Consider the following 15,941-nt stretch of genomic DNA (forward strand, 5'->3'; position numbering starts at 1 on the left):
CTTCCGGAGAAAAAGAAAAACAGACTGCACGTGAAGGACCAAGCATCAGAACGGCAAGAGACTTCTCAACAGCAACACCAAAACCTAGAAAGAAGTGGGTGGAATTGCCCCATCCCCACCACCAAATTCTGAACAAAAATAATTATTAATCTAGAATTCTACACACAATCAATTTACCAATCAAGTTATCAAGCCACAAAACTGTATCTTCCATGCATCCTTTCTCAGAAAGTTACTACAGGATGTACTCCACCGAAAATGACGGAGTAAACCAAGAAGGAGGAAGACACAGGGAAGGTCCAACACAGAAAATTTCCAGGAAGAAGAGGGGTTAGTGCAAATGGAGCTACATATATGTACATATCCCCTTATGTATGTATTAGAGCCCAGTGCACAAATTCATGCATGGGTGGGGTTCGGCTTGTCCAATTGGGGCAATCGGGGCTGCCTGGCCAGGGGGAGGAGCCATGGGAGGTTAGCTGGCCAGGCCCACCCCCATCAGGCCAGTTGGAGGCTGCAGTGTGTAGTTGTTCTGGTCATTCTGGTTGCTTGACTTTTATATGTAAAGATATGACTTCTAGAAAGCAATAAATGAAAATGTACAAACATATAAAAAGTAGGTATACATGCATGTATATATTATTTGTAGAGAATCTGGTTCATGTGTCAAGCTGCATTGTATCTTCCTGAGCATTTGGAAAGGAACAACCAGTAATTTCAAGAAAGCTCTGCGATTGCAAAAATGAGGCAATTACTAATTAAAGTTGCACATGAAACGTGTACAGAATCAGAGTGTATTCCTTGGCTCAATAATAAGAAATACTTACATTAGTCTTTTAATAATGAAAAAATTGACTACGGTTAACCAAAAATTGTGACAAAATACTGGAATGGTTAGGGAAGGTAAGAGGAAGAGTATTCTAAAAGACTAAAAAAAATCTTCATCTACCATAGTAGGAAGCCAATAGATGATGGCTAAAAGTGAGAATGAAGAGCACAAATGCGGCAACGTGGAGATAAGTCGAAAGAGTTGGAAGCTGTAGCTCAGGGCCACAGCAGATGGGTGGGGGCCAGCGTCCTGCTGAGTTTTGTTCTAGGCACTGTCTTGGCTTTGGCACTAACTGACGTCGTGAACTATGGGCTCACCGTATCTTTTAAAGATTAAACATTTTCAAGGGGGAACAGGAGGAAAGATCCCTTTATGAGGAGGTTCTCACAATGGAGATACTATCCTCGTTTTCCCAGCCTCAGACACCCAGGCTCGGAGAGGATCTGTGCCTCCTGGGGGCGGGGACCTGAACTCCCACACGAAGCCCCGGAGGACAATGGCCTGGTGAATGAATGCCCAGCTCATACACTGAAATGGCTGGTGGGGGAAACAGAAAGAGGGGAGACGTGGCAGGGCAGAGGACTCCGGGGAGAAGGCTCCCTCAGACGCCCTCAGACTCACGCAGACTGGAGGCAGGAACGTGCCTGGGTGAGGCCACAGGATCTAGGGCAGACTAGCCAGGAAGCAACCCCAAGCCTTCCTCCGCCTCGGAGAGGGTACTGCCTCCCCCACCCCCCACAACAGATATCACAGCTGCCCTGTCCACCCTCAACTTTCTGTAAATGCCAAAAGCCTCTGTTTAATCACAACCCCCTCCTTGCCCAGGCCCCTTGGGGGGCCCTCACAGATGAGCGTTTCTCAGAAAGGTTGCTCAGCGGACGATGGGCCCCAGAGCTGGGGTGTATTTCCAAGCTGTGCCCCAAACCTCTACAGAGAACCCCTAGAATGTTCCCAGCGGACCCCAGTGGCCTCTGCAGAGGAGAAGGCTGGGCTCGGGGCTCCCCACAGGACACAGAGCTGTAGCATCAGTTTCACACAGGGCATGCTCCCAAGAGCAGGGCTGGTACAGGGGCCCCCAGCCTGGGGTGGTTACAGTGGGGGGCCATGTGGAGAGAAATTAAGCTTTTCCTGACCTCTCCCTGATATGTGGCTGGGCAGCAAACCACCGTGGTGCCACCCACAGAAATGGCACCTCCTGTGAGGGTGACTGCAAACAGCCCAGGATAACGTTACGTCCAGGCCTGTCTAGGCCCGAGCAGGGCCGGAGAGCTCGGGATGAATCTCACGCCCACGCTTCCGGACACCAGAGCGGCCAGCCAAGGGTGGAGAGGGCCAAGGACACACAGCGCCCACAGCCCACACCCGCCTCTGTGGCCCCGATAATGCCACTCCAAGCTTAGGGAAGGGACATCCAGTACTGTGCCTTCAAGCCCCAGGATGCTGCTGGCCAGAGCAGAGAGAACACTGAGGGCTCTACAGGTGGGTTCTGGTAAACAGACTGGAGATCCTGACCCTTTCTGGGGTCCCCCTACCTCTGATCCCACCTAGTTCCTCTGTCAGGTCCCAGCCCCCAGTCCTTCAGGGAATCTGGCCAGGCCCCATCCCAGTCACACTGCTGGGGCAGAGCACTCCTTCCAGGCACCTGTCAGTGCTGGTTGCACAGGCAGCAGGCTGGGTCTCCCAGGCTGACAGGCCCTGGAGGGAGGGCCTGTATCTGTGCTCTGCTGCCCTCCAAGGGCCCCAGCACCTGGGTGGTCATGGTGCCCATGGTCAGCTGGAGACCACTAAGGGTCTGACGCCAGTGCTCAGCCCACCCCTCTGATTCCTACAAGCTCACAGTCACTCAGGCAACCCCCTGCCCAGCTTGCCCAGAAACCTCCCACATGCCAGGGACCCAGTTTCTAGTTAATGCTCTTCACTGCCCTGAGAGGAAGGCCCAGGACTGGAAACGGAGGCAGGGCGGGGCACAGGAAGGGCCTGGGCACTCTGCCCCCACTGGCCCCTGCTCTGTATTGGAGACTCTGTGGCCACGAGGGTAATGCCTCCTCCTGTGCAACAGGGCGCCCTGCTGCAGAGGCTGCTGCGAGGGATAATGATCTGTGCCCTGTCCCTGCAGCAGGAGCAATTCATTCTCCCTCTCCATTTCCCTCCTCCCTCTCCCCTACCGGCCCCCCTCTCTTCACCATGCACCCATCTTCCTGTCTCTGCATCCCCTTCTTCCCTCCCCTTACCTCTCCTTCCCTTCCTCTTTTCTCCTCCCTCTCTCCTGTCTCTCTCTGTCCCTCCCTCCCTCCCATCTGGCTCTCTCCCTCCATCTGTCTCTGTCTGTGTCTCTCCCCTCACCCCCTCCCGCTGCCTCTTTACTAACATCCTCTCTGGCTTGCACATGGCCGCTTTTCCTCCTCCGGCTCAGGTCTCCAGCGGATAGGACACGGTGCCTGTGCACACTTCATGGTCACTGTCTCCACCTGAGAAAACCCTGACCTCTGCTATAGTTCTGCCACATTCTCTTGAGGACACACATACACACACACACACACACACACACACACACACACACTTCCTCCAAATTGGGCCCCGCACTGTGGATGCTGCCTCTCAGCCTCCACGCAGGGAGCTCGAGTCCCCACTCTGTCTGTGGGATGCCGGACTGAGGGAGATACCCAGCCAGGCTGTGAGCCGGGGCCTTCATCCGCAGTGTTTATCTCCTGTCTTGTTTCTCCTAACAGTCAGGTTGGTTCTGTGTAGACCCAAAGGGTCAGGCCACGGCCTCCACTGCCCAGGAGGGTCTGGCCCCAGATGTGGCCCCTTCTGTTCTGGCGCAGCCAAAATCACACTGGCTCCCAGGTGGCCTTGCTCCCTCTGCCCCCAGACACTTACTCATGCTTCTCCTGGAGCATCTGTGGTGCCCCAGCCTCAGGTCCCCATGGAAAAGTCACTTCCAGAGGCTTCTCTCAGACACCCTAGATGCCAGCCCGGTCTCTGTTAGCCTAGCTCAGCCCTCCTTCCCATCAGCATCAAAACTCAGGAGCTATGTCCCCCACAGTGCCCTGGGGCTATCTATTCACTGCTATTCCTGGAGCCAGCTCATTGCCTGGCACACAGTTGATGCTCATTGAATATCCCTGTGGGTCCCAACTTCCCTGCAGACACCACAGCTATTCTCTCCCAGCTGGTAAAGGAGACCATACATGCCCCCCATCAAAGCCTCTGCAGCGAGGACAGGGTCACCTGACCTCCCTTCCAGTGGGCAGTGGTCCAGGTTCTATTAAGTTGACACTTCCTGAGCACCTATTGTGTGCCTGGCATCATGTGAGGTACTCTATGGGCAAGAGAAAGGCATCCACACAGTTTACTTCAGGGAATCCACCATCCATTAGGGGAGACCACATGCAAATAGGCATTGTGTGTGGGGGGGGGGGAGGGCGCAGAGTCAGGAGTAGAGGCTGGAGTCTAAGTCACTGTGGGATCTAATAAGTAAATATACACACACACAAACACACACACACACACACACACATATATATACATATATATGTATATATTTAAAACCTTACAACTCAACAATAAAAATACAAATAACCAATTTTAAAGTGGGCATGGATCCGAACAAACATTTCTCCAAAGACATACAAATGGCCAATAATCAGATGAAAAGATGCTTAACATCATTAGCTATTAGGGAAATGCAAATGAAAACCATCATGAGATACCATTCCACACCCACCACGATGGCCATAACCAAAAAGACACAATGATAGGTGTTGGGAAGGATGTGGAGTAACCGGAATCCTCGAACACGCCGTTGACAGGAATGTAAAATGGTGCTGCCGCCCTGGAAAACAGCTCCTCAAAAAGTGAAACATGTGACCCAGCAGTTCCATTTGTAGCTATCTACCCAAGAGAGCGGAAAACATACATCCACACGAAAACTTGCACAAGAATGTTTCTAACAGACTAGTCACAAGAGCCCAAAGGTGGGCCCAAACTGAACGTCCATCAATAAAATGTGGTCCATCCACACAATGGAGCATTATTCAGTCTTAAAAAGGAATGGTGTTCTGATAAGTGTGACGTGGATAAACATTGAAAACATTACGTTAAATGAAATAAATCACATGTAATATGATTCCATTTGTACAAAGTATCCGGAAGAGGCAAACCCAGAGAGACAGTAAATTAGTGGTTGTCAAGGAGGTGACTACAATAGGGGGAGCTTGGTGGAAGATACAGGGGATCTCTCTGTATTATTTCTCACAAGGCACGCAGATCTACAATCATCTCAAAATAAAAAAAGGTTAATTACATATCCACAAACACCAGATAGTGTTGCTGCCCTTTCTCTGACATCTGGACAAAATCCACAGTCCCTCCCGAGGCAGGGAAGATCTCTGAGCTCAGACCCTCCTCCCCCAACCTCAGTCTGCTGCAGCCGCAAGCCTCTTCCTTTGGTCCTGAAACAAGCCAAGCTTGTATGGCCTCTGAGCCTTTGCACATGCTGTTCTCCTTCCCTCATGCTCTTTCTCCCATGCCCCACATACCCTCCAGCTCTACACCGACATGTCATGCAGCATTCATTGTCCAACTGTGACTTCCAGAGCTCCCCTCCTCCCCTTCTGAAGGCTCTGTGGCCATGCCAGGGCACCGTGAGCCACCCTGCAGGGAGCAGCCCTGCAGTCTGAGTCCCTGCCCTCTAGGAGCTTCTAGTCACAGAAGCCGCTAGTTACAATACACAGGAGCACGTGCAATAATGGAGGGCCCAGAAGCATTGCAGAGGCCAGAGGAGGGGTGCCCTACACCTGGCAAACCCACCCATTACCCCACGCCATCCTCACTGAAGTGCAACTCCACTATTGCTCCACCACCCCAAACTACCCACAAGCAGCTAGGCCTCTGAACTGAACAGTGAACAAGCAAATGGCCGGGGGCGGGCCCACAGAAAGGTTATGTACAAAAGTTAGCTGGACAGTCCTTCAGCTGGCAGTGGGGTACCAGCTCATGGCCCCTTGGTTTTGCTTTTACAACCAGCCTCCAAATAAGATGAGGGTGCCATCTTCCTGGGAGGGGCTCCTGCCTCCCTTAGTTCCTGAAACTCTCCCCATTGAAAAGCCCTCCTGGGCCTCCCTGTGGTCAGACCACCACCCACTATACCCAGAAATGCCTCACATCCTTCCTAGGGATTCTGCCCCTGGGGCACAGACAGTCTGGGAGGGGCACAGGTGTGTCTCAAGGCCTGTACTTAGCAGCCCCTGCATCAGACGGCCCAGGTGTGTGATCCTGCAATAGACTCTCAAGCTCTCTTCTGGGGAGCCTGTCCTGGGGCCGGGGCTGGTGATTCAAACTGGCCACCACATATTGCTGAGTTCCTGCATCTCCCGCTGCCCCCTCCTGGCCTTTGCTTTGATTCCACAGACATGGAGGGTTCTGCTGGCTCCGCCTTCCTCCTGTCTGCCACACCCTGTGCTCAATGAGACCCATCTCTGCACATATAGGCATCTGTGGAGACTGGAGGGCTCTTATCCTGGGGTCATTGGGTAAGTCCTAGGGAGTCTGTAAAACCCATAAGTGTCCACAAACATGGCTTGTGTGCAAGGACATGCGTGTGTCCTGGGAAGGGACCCACAGTTTCGTCACACTCTCAGAAGGGCCTGGAAGAACACACACGTTTATGAACTGCTGGGTGGAGGCCCACTGAAGGCCAGGTTTAAGAAGACCATGGCGTCACCTTTCCCGGCCTCTCCTGCACTTCAGACACTGGGCTCCTCTCTGGGCCTCTCAGGTTCCCCATCAGTAAAGCAAGGCTGTGGCTGAAATAACGGCTCCATCACTGGGTGCTAGAGATAGTTCTGGAGCCAGTCGAGCCCCAATGTTCACATATGACCTCATCAAGCCACATAACCCGGTTAGCCTCACTCTTCCCGTCTCTTAAATGGGAGGACACAGCTTATCTCAAAGCACTGCTTTAAGGAACAAAAGAGAAAACATTTACAGTAAAGCGCACAGCCCAGTACTCAGAACAAAGTAGACATTTAAAAACTGCATCTTTCTTTCAAAGGACTCTCCCTGGCTTCCCTGTGACTCTAGGTTTTACTTATGTGCTTTGGAGCACTGTCAAGTGACGTCTGTGAGACACTGCAGCGAGCAGAAGAGTGACCTGCCCCCCCTCACCCCGCCCCAAGCTACATGTACATCCCAACTTCAGATACCTGGATGGACCTTTATTTGTGAAAAGGGTCTTTACAGATGCAGTGAAGTTAAAGAACTTGAGATCACCTAGGTTTTGGCTGGGCCCTAAGTCCAATGGCAGGTGTCCTGATAAGAAAGGAAGAAGAGAAGACACAGACACAGGGGAGAAGACCACATGGCGACAGAGGCAGAGACATAAGAGTACTCTTCCTACTGCATTTGAGGTGTTGTGCTTAGAAGCTTCCTAGTCTCTTTCAGCTTAATGAAGCACATTCGTTTCATGAGCCACATGACCCAGAGTTTGAGAACCTGTCTAGAGCAGCGACTCTTGGCCCTGCCTGTCCTTATCACATACGGAGGCTGGTGCCACCCTCCAAGATCCTGGCTGAGTGGGGTTGGACGGAACCCCAGATGCATCCCAGGGATTCCCATATGCAGCTGAGGATGCTTTGGAAGAGAGGCCCTCGGCCTGAGCTGCACAGCAGAGCAGCCTGGACAGTTTACAGAACCCCAATGCCAGGCTGCATGCAGGCCACCTCAGTCAGCCCTGGCTTCAGCCCCTCCCAGAGCGCCCAGATGACTTCATGCCCAGCCAAGGTTGGCGCTCGTGTGCTAGGGCAGTGCTTCCCACACTTGAACCTCCTGGATATCTCCCAAACACTCAGATTCTAACCCTGAAGATCTGCATTAGGGCCTGAGATTCTGCATTTGTAACTGTCTCCCAGGGGACCATCTTGGTGGAGGCCTGGACCAGCATGTTCAGCATTAATTTGAAATTTGTAAAGGAATGTAAATTCCTGGGCAAGAGACTTCAGGCCCAAAAATTCAGGGGTGGGGTCGGCAATCTGTTGAACCTGCCCTCTAGGCGATCCTGATACACACGCAGGTTTGGAAAGTACTGGCCTGGTGACAGACAGAGGCAAGCCAACAACACCCTGCCCAACTCCTGTGTCCCTACAGCAGCACAAACAGACCGCTGACTTTTGAGCACCTCCAGAAGCGCCAGGGGACCCTCCCCGGGTCCCAATGAAAACCTGTGACATTCCTGGGAAGGTGAGAGGTAGCACATGTTGAGAGGGGAAAAGTGTTATGGTTCTATCATAGAGATGAGAACACTGAGGCTGAGAGAGGACAAGCTTTCTTCAAAGTCAGCAACTTCAGTATTGGAGCAATAGCTGCCCTACCCACCTTTCCAGATTCAACTCAGGGGTCCGCTCCTCTGCTCACCTTTGCTAGCCCTTTGAAATGAATGCTCCTCGTTAAATAGTGTTCCAGAACGACTTCTGGTGGTGACTGCTTTGCAGCATTAGAACATTATCACTCTATGGTTCACTGTATTCAACACCATCCAACGTATTCAGGTAAAACACTAGCAAAGACTTATGAGCAATGGCAGAGCCAATAACAAAGCTAAGTTGATCAGGACTTATAACAGTGATACTTGAAAGAGAGTTTTAAATTTCCCCTTTACTGGTCTATATCCAGTTCTAAGTTCTTGCAATGAGATGGACATATGAAATGATGACAGTGAATGAAATTATCAAATACTACTGCCTTTCCCAGTTCATGCATTTCACAAACATTTACTGAGTGACCATTGGATGCTGGCACTGTTTTAGCCCCTGGAAGCTTACTTGCGCCCCACCAGCACTGTCCGAGAGGACTTCCCATGATGACGGAAAAGCTCTACCTCCGCATAGTCCAATACGTACCATCACTATACACATGTGGCTATTGAGCACTTAAAACGTGACCACTGTGACTGAGGCACTGAAATGTATACATTTCATTTTAACTCATTAAAATTTAAATTCAAATAGTCACATGTGGCCAGTGGCCACTGGATTGGGTAGGGTTGGTCTATGTGCCTGCTCCATTGGTGTCGATTTAAAGAGAACAGTGGTAAAAGAGCTTTCCCTGGTTGCTACTGACAAGACCACTCCTTTGCCTGCTTTTGATTATACATTTATAAGCCCTGCACGCTCTATGGAAACAGCACATACAACCTGAGGCAGAAGTCAACCTCAGACTTTGGAGTGACTCCTACAAGTCTTACTAAAGAACCTGCCCCAAACCCGCCTTCATCAGCTGGGAGAGTGCAGTGCAGCAGGAAACACCAGAAAGGTACCCAACTTTTTTAGAAAAGACTGACAGGATTGGGGTGAAAAATAGGCGAACACCCCCACTGGTGGTGTTTCTTGGAGTAAGGAACCCACTCCATGACAGAACGCGAGCACGCTGACTTCTGGTAGCCACGTGTGCAGGAGGGGTCCGAGCCGGGCGGTCCCTGGCAGGGGGAGGAGGTTTGGCAGGGAGAGGAGGCCTGGAGAATTAGAGCAAAGCCAGCCGCCCAGGCAGTGTGTGGGGGGAGCTCTCCGAGGTGCTGAAGAGCATCCCTCTCCTAAATGAAGACAGGTGGACTCAAGAGAGCCAGCCCCTTGGTCTAAACCACAGAGCCTGCTTGTGGCAACGCCAGAACCCCACAGAGTTCACCTTCATCTACCATGTGGCTTCTCTCACAAACCAGAAAACTACAAATTCAGGGCGTGGCTGATCCAAGAGGGGAAGGACCACTGTCGAAAATGAAAACATTACCCTTTTTTCTGGTGCTCACAACTCTAAACGCCTTGTCATATAAGGACATAGAGTTTTAGATATAAAATTACCATCTCAGAGTTGGTAGTTAGTATGCTTAGAGTAGTGGAGGCCTGAGGGAAATGGAGGAAGCAAAGGAGTCCTGTAGAAAAACAGCAAGGTTCTTGGCTCTCCCTCCATAGCCACTATCGCCCTTTGTTTGCCCGGGGTCTCCCTCTCCGGCCAGGGGCCCACAGCCCCCTTCTGTCGGGTTAGCTGCGTTAACTGTTAGCAGCAGCCGGAGGCTACTCACTGACTTTGGTGGAGCGGCTATTTTCGGAGGGTGCTGATCCTCACTTCCTCACCAGCCCGCTTGGCTTCCTAATATAAAGCCCATCACATCGCTCCAGGGCTGTGCTGGGTGAGGGAGTCTTCAGTAACACTTCTTTCTCAGCTATTATTGGCAACAAAGAACTAGTTATTTGCTTTTTCCCTTTTCGTTTCACCTTCTCCCTCTCCAAAGTGGCTGGAAGAGAATTTCTGAGGAGATGCTTTTATCTCCCATAGCTGAGTGAGTGCTGGATTTCTTTCTTTCTTTCTTTCTTTCTTTTTTTTCCAAAAGGAGTTCTGATGGCCCACTTCCTCCTAACCTGGGCATTTGGATTTAAAAAAAAAAATTACTTTTGCCCTGGCCAGTGTGGCCCACTGGATAGAGCATCAGTCCCAGGACTGAAGGGTCCCAGGCTGGATTCTGGTCAGGGGCATATACTTTGGTTGCAGGTTTTCTGGCCCTGTTTGGGGTGCCTGCAGGAGGCAACCAATCAATGTGTTTCTCTCACATCAATGTTTCTGTCTCTCCCTCTTCTTTCCACTTTCTCTAAAAACCAATGGGAAAATATCCTTGGGTGAAGACTAATAATAAAAAAAAAATTTACTTTCACATATTTATGGCTAAGTACCAAAAATATGCCCAAAGATTGCTTATTTTGTTCGGATGAGGGGTTTCTCCCTTCCTATGGGCATGAGCTGCATAAAGGTATGTTTAAAGTGGAAAGGACATATTCTGCTCCATCTGTAATCTGAGCCCTCCTCTAGGCCAGCGCTCTCCCTCTGGGACGGCTGCTTCTCAGGAGCAGGAATCGCAGGGGGTGGAGTACTTGGCCAGAGAACAAAGCTGGGCGGGTGCACGTGGCCGTGTTTTGGGGGACAGGATGGAAAACGTCTCTGGGTGACAGGTGCGTGGTGCGCCTGCGTGCGCAGGCGCCGGGAGATCCGAATTTTTGACTGTGGGCGTGTGTGATTGGTGTGGGCGGAGGGATCTGGGCCGGTGAACGGAATCTGTGTATGAGGAGGAGAGGCCGGGTGTGTGAGATGACTCATATCTTTCAGGCTGTGGGAGGGCTTATTTGCAGGGGGGTAACTTTTGGTCCCGGGGACCCTAGGTACGGGGCACCCAGGAGGACATATTTACCTGTGCAGCTTAGCGCCGGGGGTCCAGCGAGTGGAGAAGAGGCCATGGGCCTGGTGGGACTGGAGGTGGGGGTCCAGGTGTACGCGTCTGCGAAAGTGCACTTGCCTACAGCTCTGGGCTGCTGCGCCCAGAGGAGAAGAATGGGTGTGGAGGAAGAGAGAACAAGGAGGTAGTCTAGAGAGAGGTGCTCCACAAAAAAGCCAGGCTCTTGTAGCGCCATCCTGAGTGTGAATCCGGGTGTGGCCCCGTGTTCATCTGCCCTCTCTGAGCCTCCACGTCCCAATGTGGGGCCTGGGAGGAACAATCCTGGAGGGGTAACCCCTGCAAATAAACCCTCCCACGGTCCCGGAGAGGTACAGACATCAAGGGCTATCATTCACCCAAACACTCGCGTGTTCCCTGCACACAACAGTGAGTGTGAACTATTGCTATGTATTGTCCTTTTCGATATCATCGTTGTCATGTTTGGCTATTGGTTCTTAAAAATAACCATTACATGTGGCATTCATGGCATGGGAACTATAATAATAAGACAGTGGTAAATAATAATGAATACTTGCTCGTATACCTGCGTATACCGCTTCAATTAATCCCCACCTAATTTACAGGTATTGTCATCAGTCCTTTGAACATGGGAAGACATGGAAACAACATGACATGGGAAGTGAAATGACTTGCCCAAGGTCACAGAGCAAAAGGACAGCTGGGGACTCACAGCTGTAAGCTCCACAGCGTGTTCTCCTGCCACCCCACACCCCCAGCCTCGCCATCTACGTGGAGCCACCCAGCATTCAGCTCACTTCAATGAGCAACACCTGCCGTGCGCTCAGGGGAGGATGAACCTGGAGGAGGAGGAGTTGGCAGAAGTGTTTCCAGTTAAAACGGATTCCATACCAATTCCAGCTAAATGTAGAATACGTTTGCCGTCTGTGCATTATTCATGAGGTTCACTGTTCTCCCAAGTCAGCACTGGGAGCTGGGCTGGAGTTTGGGAGCTCTGCTGATGCCTGCCCAACATTCCCATCCTCTGGGCACAGGGAAAGTTGGACGGGAGCATTAATTCATGAAAGGCTCTGCCGGGTCAGAAGGGAGACCCATCACAGCCCACCAGCGGACCCACGGGGGAAGGCACAGAAACCCACTGTTGAAATGGTGGGGTTAAGACGCCCCACTTTGGCTCTGCTCGCTTGATGGACTGCTCAAAGGTACACAGTCTCCACACCTCCTTTCTAATGAGAAGTGGGGCCAGGTTCCAGCAAAATGGCCCCAGATTCTGGGCTTGGTTATCCCAGACCAGAAGGGTCAATTCCATTTTCTGCCGCGCCACATCACAAACCACACGGGAGCAGCTGGCCCTGGCGCCCTGCATTGGGACGCTGCCTCTGTTGGCACACAGGTGGTAGGATGAGGACAGATGAGGGTTCAAACCCTCAACTCTGCCGCCGAAGGCTGAGGGCCTGGCTCCTGGGCCTTACTACCCTCCTCTGTAAAATGGTCATGAACCCCTCCATCACGTGATACTCAAGCAAGAAGATGCAGCGGAGAAGGGCTTCGAGGAGCTGAACCCTGCTTAGCTGAACGCTGCTTAGCGGGTTGGATGGGGGATAGAGACCAAGGGCATAAACTCAATAAAAGAAGTGTTTCTCAAATCCACATGTCAGACCCTAAACTGGTGGCCAGCCACAGAATCAGACCCTCTCTTCCCCCAGCAATCACAATGGAATTACCACTCTTCCTTCTAAAGTGGAAGCTCTCTGAGGGCAACATCGCTGTTTGCTTTGTTCACTGATGTTTTCCCAGAGTTCAGAGCACACCTGCTCCATGTAGGCACTCAGTAGGTATTTGTTGAATGAAGGACAGAATTTCACAGGCCACTAAAGACATCCAGGGAAGGTGTGCACACTGGGTGCTAGACCTCACCCCCAGATATCCTGGGGAGTTCCTAATTCCTCTCCCCCACATGCCTCCCCCTGAGGCCCCCTGCAGAGGACCGTGAAGCCACTCTCCTGGCTCAGGCACATCTGAGAGCACCTCTGGAGGGATGGATCTGCAGAGCAGCCTGGTAGCCCTGGCTCCAGGTGACAACTGCCCCTGGGCTCCCACAGTACCCAGCTGGATGCGCTAGGCTGCTGTACCACCCACATCTGCTACGGGGCCTCACTGTGAGTACACACAACACACACACACACACACACACACACACACAGGACCTGGAACCCAGCAGGTCTGTCAGCTGGCCAGGCCCCCACACCTCAGGGTCAGAGAACTCTCCAACCTGATCAGTGAAAACAACAACAGCAGCACCGAAGAGGCCGCCTGGGACCAGGGCTGGGCACGGCTGTGACAGGCAGGAGCATTATATAATTAACTGCCCCCCACGCCTCCTCCCCTTGGAGGAATAATGAACCCTGCCTCTCCGTTGCATAAGCCAAAATAATAATTACTCTCCAGCCCTCTGTCACCCCTGGATGTGGCCGGGGAGCAGGTGTTGAGCGCTTGCTTCATGAGACTGGGAGGCAGCGAGAGGCAGGGAGAAGACCACACATACACTCACGATTTCCATGCCCACAGAAGCACACAAGTCACTGCTGTGCCCCACTCCTTGCCCGAGCCTGAAAAATTGCCTGCCACTTCTGAAGACGAGCTTCCAGAGTGGGGAGGAGGTGGGGGGCAGGGGCTGCCTGTGGAGAGCAGGCTGGTTTGGGGTCTGGCTTCCAGGAACAGTAAATGCTCCCTGCCTTTCAGATGCACCAAGGAGTGGACACAGGAGTGTCTGGGGGCAAGGGGAGGGAGGTAGCTGCAAGGCCACCAAGGCTCCCTGCACAGAAATCATCTTACAGCAGAGGTGGGCAGCGGGTGGGCAGCTCCCTGGCTTCCTGCACCAGCTCAGCCTCAGCCCTGAATGTGGTGGCATCTTAGGATGAAGGCACAGAGCAGTCCCTGGACTCACTGGGAAAATGATTCAGCCAACGATCGGTGAGATTCCTGGGCTCTCGCTAAACAGATGGGCCTGCCTTCCTCCCTCCCTCCTTTCAGCAGCCTGCTCCGACAGTGCTAGCCCAGGTCCAACCACCTAGAAGTTTATTGCCTTGTTGTGCTGGTTTGGGTTCGTGTCCCCCGCCTATGGCTCTCCCAATAGCGCCGTTTCCATTGGCTTGAGTTGATCGGGTCTGAGGAAGGCCCTTGGGCACCGCAGGAAAACGAGAAGCAAAGCTGGGGCCTGACTCCGGGAGGCCCTCACCAAGGGGGCTCTGCCAACCAGGGGAGGGGGCCCTCTCCCAGCCCCTCTCCGCCAGCCTCCGCGGGTCCCAGAGGAGGCCACAGGCCCAGTCTGGCCTTTCCGCAGGTTTCTGGCCTGCTCTTGGGTGATGCACAGACACTCTGCTCAACTCCGCAACTCCAGGGCCTGGCTCTGCTCCTGGAAAGCCCCCCAACACCCTTCTGCCGGCACAGGCGTGCTATCCCCTTACCAAGCAGTGGGGCAACCTGTAGCCAGGGCAACTGGGCCTCCAGAGAACCCCAAGAAATGCCCAGGTGCCCACGGCCCCACTGGAGGGAGAAGCTCAACTTCCCCGGAGATAAACACAAGAGGCAAGGGAAGGTTCCTCCTCCGCCCAACCCCAGCCCGCCCGCCCGCCCGCCCGCCCGCCCCGGCGCACCTACCTCCATCCGAGTAGGTCTCAGTGCCGTAGCCGTCCTGCAGCCCGTTGCTCCAGGTCCCTTCGTACTTGGCCCCGTTGCCCGTGCACTCCCGCACCCCGTAGCGCCCCTTAAATCCGTGCGTCCACTCGCCCTTGTACACCCACTTCCCCTTGCTCTCCAGGCCGATGCCGTGGCGCTTGCCCTGCGCCCAGGTGCCCTGGTACGTGTTGCCGCTGGGCCAGGTGTAGACGCCCAGCACCTCGAAGCCGTGGCTCCACGAGCCCGTGTATTCGCCCTGGCCCTTGGGGCCGGTGCAGACGCCATGGCCGTGCGCCTTGCCGTCCTCCCAGCCTCCACAGTAGGACCCTCCATCGTCAAAATTAAACCTACCCCCACTGGACATGCATGTAATTCGGTTTGCAAATCCCGCAAACGGTGGAGGGGGGTAAAAAAAAAAAAAAATAAGGCGATCAACAAACCGGGTTCTTGGTTGGCTGGCTGGTTTTGTTTTGCTATTTTCTTTTTTTTAAAGGAAGAATGGAGAAAGCAAAAAACACACAGCAAGCAGATCCCGAGCGGCGGGCGGGCGGCCGCGGCGCCAGCTTCGGTGGAATTTTAAGTCAATCGGGGGCGATTATTCATTTTCGAGCTGCGCCGCGGAGCCTGACCAGCGTCTCGCGCTCCCGCTGGAGACAGGACCGGAGGGGAGGAGGGAGGGGGAGGGGAGGGGAGGGGAGGAGAAGGAGGGGGCAGGAGCGGCAGCGCTGGTGCAAACGGCTCCACCTCAGCTCCCAGGGCCCCTCCGAGGCGAGCCCGCGGGGCTGGCCGCGCAGGCCGGCGCGGGGATGGAGGCTCAGGCTCGGGGCTCAGGCTTCCACCTGCGGCTGCCGCTCTGCGGGCGCCCGAGGGCGGCGGCGGCGGGGCCCGCGGGCGGCGGCACGGGCGGCGGCGCGGGCGGCTGCACCATATTGGGTGCCGCGGGCCGGGCCGGGCCGGGCCGGGGCGGCGGCGGCGGCGGCGGCGGCGGCAGCAGCAATGCGGCGGGTCGGACAGCGGCGGCGGCGGCGTGCGCTGGGAGCCCGGCCTGCGCGCTCTGGCCGGCGCGGCGCGCGCCCGCACCCCGCCCGCGCGCCCCCGCCCCGCGCCCCGCCCGCCCGCGCGCCCGCGCCCCGGCCCCCAGTCCCCGGCGCGCCCGCGGCCTTGGAGGGGCGCTGCCGGGCGTGGCAGAGGGCGAGGGGC

At 54.0% G+C, this 15,941-nt stretch overlaps 1 protein-coding gene across 1 annotated transcript in view; it reads right to left on the reverse strand.

Moving 5' to 3' along the window:
- JPH3 (junctophilin 3) overlaps positions 1-15,680 on the reverse strand; it is an 88,512-nt gene extending 72,832 nt beyond the window's left edge. The window contains exon 1 of the mRNA XM_036440500.2: positions 14,724-15,680. Coding sequence (XP_036296393.1) covers positions 14,724-15,105 — 382 coding nt within the window. The 5' untranslated portion in view covers positions 15,106-15,680. The remainder of the gene's footprint in view (positions 1-14,723) is intronic.
- Positions 15,681-15,941: the final 261 nt, after the last annotated feature.

The sequence above is a fragment of the Pipistrellus kuhlii genome, unplaced genomic scaffold (assembly GCF_014108245.1).
Source record: "Pipistrellus kuhlii isolate mPipKuh1 unplaced genomic scaffold, mPipKuh1.p scaffold_m20_p_17, whole genome shotgun sequence".
Classification (NCBI taxonomy): Eukaryota; Metazoa; Chordata; class Mammalia; order Chiroptera; family Vespertilionidae; genus Pipistrellus; species Pipistrellus kuhlii.